Here is a 7,608-nt window from a genome sequence, read left to right on the forward strand (position 1 = left end):
TAACTATCAATTGTATATATGTGTCATTCCTCATTTAACTGAGCTACACCATCATAAGCCCAAAACCTTCATTTTTCTTTTATTTTGGGGCCTGTTGATGCAGCCTGCCACATTTTGATTTCCTTTTCAAATTCCCATGATATACTAAGCCCAATCCTCTGGCCCATAGCCTATGGGCCATAGCATGGGAGCTAATCAGGTAGAAGAAATATGGATCGTATGATGGATTATGTTAAAAAAATGAACCTTGAATCTAACTTAACCTCAACGTATACAGCATGGAAGCTAGTCAATTAGATGAGCTTATGGTTCGTATGTTGGACTTTGTTACGGAAATGACCTTGATCTAACTTAACCCCAACACCCTAGCTAGCTCAAGAGGAGAGAATTGTTCACAATTATAAAAAATAAATTTCTCCTCGTCCCATAGATGGCGGACTCAACTATCCCAATAGGAGACCAGATAAAGAGATCAATTTATGTTTAAACCATCAATGTGAAACTCAACACCCACCTCCCACCTTCCTCCTCTACATGTTCAAAAATGGACATCTTGAGTGTGGACAATTTAAAATATAGGCCCATTATGAAAGGGTAATTAATTGAAATGAACATGACTCTGATACTATATTAAAAAAATGAAAATTAGGTCTAACTCAACTCAAAAATTAGATCAAGAGGGGAGGATTCTTCAAAACTATATAAAGAGATCAATTTCTTCTCATCTCACCAACATGAGACTTAACAAACTCAATTAAATTTTGAACTCATAATTCAAAATGTACCACAAGTTTAATTTGTATAAAAATCTTTAAAATGGAATATATCAAATTTAAATTTTGTATTCGCCTTTTGAACGTAACTAAGGTAAGAAGAAAGGAATAACATAAAGGAACAATAAAACAAATGTTTGACCTTAGCAAATGACGTGTAAGTTGCCACCATACAAAATAAATACGTCATCTGTTATAATAAATAAACACAATTTGATGGTGTAAAAAACTGATTAATTGTGTATAATATATTATTTAAACTCTATTTTGTTAATAATTAAAGTAGGAATTTACATCATATAAGTTTCTGCTGCTAAAATACATACTAAAATTAGGTAAGATATTCCACATTAAATTAAAAGCAATAGAAGAAGAAGAAAAGTTAATAGGTCTTTAAAAAAAAATCTATATTAATATGGGATTTACAATTGCCATGAAATTCTTAATCAATACTCCTATCTCAATGACTATATATTTATAAGTACTCATTCATCCTTAATCAGAGATCTCGGGTTTGAGTCCTTCAGGGTACGAAGTCACCTTTGTGATGAAGCATTTAATTCCTCAATATGGGACTTTCTGACGTGAATTCAGATTAGTTGGGCTCCAATATGAATATCAGACCCCAGGTGGAAAACCAAAAAACAAATCTATTCATAAAGCATAGATTCACAAGATGCTTCCCAAGAAGAATCCCTACATGCACCAACAAAGTTAGTCAAATCTTCAACTCCATTTTGATCATAGTAACAATCCTTGAACCAAATATTCACATCATCATCACTAGGAGTTGAACAGTCCATGTCTGAATCAATCCAACAATATTCAAGTTCATCAAGATTATAAGACAAATTAATTGAATCCTCTTCTAATTTCATTTGCTCTAACAAAATTGAATCATTTGTCTTAACACTAGGAGCAATATTCTCTACTTCTAAAGACTCAATCACACTTCGTAATAACTCTTCATCACTTGCCTCAAATTCTGGCTCTTCAAGAAATGACATGAAAACATCATGCTCAATATTGCTTAGTGCAAGATTTTCATTAGTGCAATATGTGGTTAAAGACATGTTGAATATGAGATAAAACAAAAGTTGAAAAATTGGAAGATTTTTGGAGAAGATTAGCTTTAATTGATAAAAATTTAGAGAGGAAAAAAAGAAAGCAAATGACAATGTATTCTCTCAAGAAAAAATGGCCTATAAATAATAGGCTTATCAAAGTAGACAACTTGATCCTACCACNTTGCTTAGTGCAAGATTTTCATTAGTGCAATATGTGGTTAAAGACATGTTGAATATGAGATAAAACAAAAGTTGAAAAATTGGAAGATTTTTGGAGAAGATTAGCTTTAATTGATAAAAATTTAGAGAGGAAAAAAAGAAAGCAAATGACAATGTATTCTCTCAAGAAAAACTGGCCTATAAATAGGCATATCAAAGTAGACAATTTGATCCTACCACATGGGGTGCATCTCATACCGACCCAAAAGGGCAAAAAAAAATTGTCAAAAATTCCAAAAGGGCACATCAAATTTTTTTAAAACCAAAAGGGCAAAATCGCCCCTGACGAAGCGATTTCCCTCTGACACAATGACTAAAAATCGTTGCTTTTAAGTCGAATTTTTTTTTTCCTTACATCGCTGCAAGGGCAGCGTTTTTACTTCATCCATGTTACTACTCTTCCTTTTTCCACCTTCTTTCATCACTTATCTTCCTCTTTTTTACTTCTTCCATTTAAGAAGTTAAATAATTCATATTCTTAATGCTCTCTCTTTTGTTCTTCAAATTAGATGTCTTCAAATGTCCAAAACTCAACCCCATCACCACCATCACCAACAACATATACCTCATAAAAGAATATTGAATTAAAAAAAAAAACTTCAAAAGGAGCAAGATTAAACACATCAAAAAAAAAATCGTGATCATATGTTATTGCAATAACTCAATTATTTACTCAGTTCATTTTAATCCGCTCTGTCCATTTGACATGCTAGCTAGGTTCATCCATTATTGATGATTCAACAGATCATGTGCGTCTAAGATTATTATAATTGACAGATGGAGTAGTACATTATCATATAACTAAATTAGTATAGTCAAATAATTGGAGGCGTGACAATTAATAGTTGTCCTATAGTACTGAAAAACATAATTGTCTTAATTTTAATAGACATGATTTTTATTGCAGTTGGAGAGTTGTCATTCAAGAATCATGAAGGGACCTTCAAAATAATTCAAATTATGATATGATGGATCATAAGCACATGCACACATTGTATGAATTATTTTTCAACTCACAGACACATAGTAGTTAACTTGGTACAAATTGTCTTGATTAATGGCAAATCATTAATAATACTTTTTTTACATGGCAAATAATTGATAATTACATAAAACAGATAGACAATATAATTCAAATCTTTAAAGTTAGGTGAAACTTCTATTTTTCCAACTTGTATTTTCTATAACTTTGTTTCCCTTGTTTCTTTATTTCTTGTAACTTTGGCATAAGACAAATGAATAACATTTGGAGACCTTTAAAATTGTTTCTAATATTATTAAATTTAGGCATATCGAGATTGTTGAATTTGTGTAAACAATGTCTCGCAAGGGAAGTAGAATAAAAAAGGAATTTTTTTTACTTATAAAGTGTTAGATATTGTGTAGGTCTATCCAAAATGGATAATATCACAATATATTAAGAGTATCTTTGAGTTGATTTAGTCCAACAATTAATATCAGAATTAATAATTCGACGAGATGAGTATATAAATGAGGGAGTGATCATATAGGGCTCGACTTAGCGTCTTTGCCAATTTACGGTCCTGTTTACTACCTTTTACCTATAGCTTTGTTGGCATACACTCACATAAAAAGTCAGTTTGCCTTGATGATCATAAATACTCGATTGATATGAATAACACACATACACGCGATTAATCTCCAATTTAGTACATGAATTGTGATGGGTCATGTTAAACTTAGTTTAGAAAATAATTTCCACATGTAAAGTAGAAAAGAAAAGAAAAAACTTCTATAAAATAATATTAAGCAAAATTTACAGGTGAACTAGTAGTAATAATCCAAATTGGATCAAATCTTTTACACTGAGGAATTTTTTAAAAAATAAATCAACTCAGGTTCTCATTACTATTGGCTAATATTATCTACCATTGACAAGTCAGTTTGTAGCCATAGAGAATCATATACTTCATCCTCAATTGGAATGCATGTTATAAAATTTTGAAATTCAATCAGGTTGTTATTACTAGGACTAGTTAATGATGACATCTCCGTATCCATCCAACTAAAATCATCCACATCAACTAGTTCCTCTGAGCTATCTTCACCATCTTCGGGGACGGATCTAATGTACATGTTATCTTCACAATGGTAGAAATTCAAACTCGAATTATCAATAAAGTCCAAATTTTGAACGTTATCATCATCAAATATACAATCCCCTTCAATATTGGGATATTCAAGCTCTGCTTCTAGAGATTGAATTAAAAAATTTAATTTCTCATCGTTGCAATATTCCATCAAAGGTTCATCAAGAAATGACATGAGAAACGCGCTATCATTTTCTACTAAGTTTTCTGATGCCAAATATGCCATATTTTGTAGTGAATTAATTTGAAGATGTTTAGAGAAAAAAAACTAGGAATTGGAATGGTGGTGTATGACAACTTGAGAATAATGTGTATGTCAAAAAATCAAAGGCTTAAATAGATCAATATTTATGGGCTGGCAGGAAATATTAATATTATATAATGATTATATTCAATTAAAACAACTATACATATTTTAATATGATCATACTGGACACTTTGTCTCCTGTCAGTATAGTTTTATGGCAACATATAATATAATTGTGTTTGTAAAAAATATTGGCAATATAATGGCACCCATGCTTTAAAAAAATGATTTGAGTACCTTGAATCTTGGGATTTTATCTAGTTTCTTCCTATATTATGAGTGATACACGGTACATGTACATGAATATCAGATATGCTTATCTATAAAATTAATATAGTACTGATGCATTATTTTTCAAGTTAGTGTCACTGTCCCACTACTGAACCCCTATTGTTCCGGTATCGTGTGTGCGGTAACAGATTTAAAATTTAAAATATATGTGTTTTAATAGCAATTTCAACTTAATATATAATAATAATTGGGTTCACATTTAAATATTTATAGCTATTTAGCGAATATTTTAACACATATAAAATTTGAACAAAAGTTATTGAGTCTATGTAAACTGACACGTCCGTCCCTATGGGAGGTTTCCAAGAAAGGGATGGCATGGTAGCATACAATAATAAAGGGAACATGCATATAACTTATACAATAATAAAGTTTAGTTCTATATATTATTTAAAGGACATGATGGAGCAGATCGATATATATAGACTATAGTACATTGAATCAAAATTCTGAACCTGTCGACTATATTGCTACTACAGAATAATATATACTTAATGTTTATCAAATAATACTTTGACCCATTTTTTTAAAATTTGAAGTACTTTGAATTTGATGTAGAACATGCACAAATCATACCTGCAGACATAAAGGCTTAAATAATGAAATAAAAACAAAAGATAGTTATGGTGAAACATCATTGATCACGTGTACGTGGGTTCGCCTTGGCCATGAAATGCATGACATTTTTATTTGTTTGATATTTGTGTTGGAGTCGAAGTTTCATTAGTTTAGATTTGCATAGCGTGATATATAGTTGATTAAAAAGGAAATATTTTTTATTATATTTTTTTCATTTTAGAGATCGAATCCAAGACATTTGGTTGGATGACAGACTTGAAAGTCTATCTTTAGGTTACGTGTATGTAGGGCTCGATACTTGGCTACACAAATGTTTTTAGACCTTATTTATTTTTATTAAAATTAAGATATCTGAAACTGAATTTGTAGGTATATTTTAATGATTAAATTAAAATATTATCTCTAGATTTAATATTAAATAATTAAGACGATTTGTGTTTCACATTTGAATGAGAATAATTTAGTGGTTTATAAGCATAATAAATATATATACAATTAAAATAAAAATAGTTCATATTTTTTTAATAAATAATAAAATGAAATTATTATTATTTGATTAAAAAATGAAAATATTTATGTTCATTATTAATGGTGGAGCTAGATGGTTTGTTGTTATGGTGGTGGTGTTAATGGTTGATGTTAGTGACTAGTAATGATAATGGTTGATTGGCGTGATGATGACAGTTAAAAGTAATGGTAATTGTGGTGGTGAAGTTGATTGATGTTTGTAATTGACAATATTGATGATGAAATGTAAATTTGTCCAGGGGTATTATTTGATATTTTATATATGTTTTTTCACATATCATTTCTATAAAGATGTATATTTACTACTTAATTTTCACAAAATATGTTGATGACATCGCTTCACTCAAAGTCTGAAATTCATTAGCTCGATTATTTTAAATTTACATCAAATAAATGTGTTAAGAAGTTGTTATTTCAAGGTTTTCATCCAAAATATTTTAATTAAATATGGAGCAATATCAACTATTGATATTTTTTCTTGAACTTTGTATATGGACATTTGCTTTAGTATCGAGTAGTGACTTGTCATTGTCCATTCAAATATTCGAATAAAAAATTATACCCTGCCAAAATGCAATTGAAAATGGACTTCCTAAAATAATTTAATTAATGATTATTATCATTTTTTTCTTTAATCATTATTATATACATAACCCTTGATAGCAAAATCGTTTTTTCCCTGTAATTTAGTTATAATAATATTGAATTTTGGTTGCATATATATTTGTTGTTGTTTGGGTGAAATGAAAACAAGTATTAACAAAGAACAATAATGAATTTTGTACCATTAGATTACTTAATTATGTAATTGTAGGTGAATATTTTGTTTAACATTAAATAGTAATTTGATCATTAAAATTGATAAATAGCATACTATGAGGTTAAAATTCACCAATAATTTAAAATTCTTTTTACATAATGATATATATAACTTAAATCTAAATCAGAGAAGACTAATAGATTTAATTAAAGTACTCTGTATATAATGAGTGAAATGTCTAATTTAGTTATCAACATTCTTTCTTTTCTTACACCAATTTAAATTTATATCTAAACAAAAACTTTATACGTTTTGTTCTTGCCACAAAGAATGATAATCATTTTCCTCAAAGGAAATGGTATCAGAGTAGTTAGAGATCCCACTAACAACCTCATAACCTTGTCCATAGTTGTTGTCCATGTACCACAAGTTCATTTCATCGCTAGGGTATGAAGAGACCATCTCCATCTCCATCCAACTAAAATCAAGATCATTTGATTCAACAAAATCTTCGCTTTGACATTGACCAATAGTATTATGTGATTGCAACTTTTCACCATTATAATTTCTCTCTTGCTTGTCTTGGAAAGAATCATGACCATGGACCCTTACTACCAATTCAGATACTACATTATTAAAAGTAGGATAAGATTGAGTCTGATCAATTTCGGCTTCAAGACATCTAATAACACTCGTTAATCTCTCATCATCATGATGATCATCACCTTGCATGTCATCAAGTAAAGACATAACAATGTCACCGTCGATTTGTGACACGTCGAAGTTGCTCAAGTCATCACAACCGTCGATCCATGTCCAGTTCTCAACAGCTAACAAATTAGCCATACCTTAATATCAAAATTTGAACACTAAGTAGTAGTAATATTTGAGAAGGAGAGAATTCAGTAGATAATATGAAATTTGAACAAAAAAGCTGGCATTTAAATAGGCCAAGATTATCCCCTCCCCCCCC

The 7,608-nt window shown here is 29.9% G+C and overlaps 2 protein-coding genes across 2 annotated transcripts; both read right to left on the bottom strand.

The window, feature by feature from the left end:
• Positions 1-3,906: 3,906 nt before the first annotated feature.
• LOC125876667 (uncharacterized) lies at positions 3,907-4,532 on the bottom strand. The gene has a single exon (XM_049557888.1). It carries the CDS (start codon positions 4,394-4,396, stop codon positions 3,929-3,931), a length of 468 nt encoding a protein of 155 aa, XP_049413845.1. The 5' UTR covers positions 4,397-4,532; the 3' UTR covers positions 3,907-3,928.
• A 2,303-nt stretch (positions 4,533-6,835) lies between these two features.
• LOC125876572 (uncharacterized) lies at positions 6,836-7,545 on the bottom strand. The gene has a single exon (XM_049557783.1). It carries the CDS (start codon positions 7,479-7,481, stop codon positions 6,939-6,941), a length of 543 nt encoding a protein of 180 aa, XP_049413740.1. The 5' UTR covers positions 7,482-7,545; the 3' UTR covers positions 6,836-6,938.
• Between the last annotated feature and the right edge of the window lie 63 nt (positions 7,546-7,608).

Source organism: Solanum stenotomum, chromosome 9, assembly GCF_019186545.1.
Source record: "Solanum stenotomum isolate F172 chromosome 9, ASM1918654v1, whole genome shotgun sequence".
Taxonomy (NCBI): Eukaryota; Viridiplantae; Streptophyta; class Magnoliopsida; order Solanales; family Solanaceae; genus Solanum; species Solanum stenotomum.

Coding starts and splice junctions, on each gene's coding strand:
- LOC125876667 (XM_049557888.1), bottom strand. CDS start 4,396: ATGGCATATTTGGCATCAGAAAACTTAGTAGAAAATGATAGCGCGTTT.
- LOC125876572 (XM_049557783.1), bottom strand. CDS start 7,481: ATGGCTAATTTGTTAGCTGTTGAGAACTGGACATGGATCGACGGTTGT.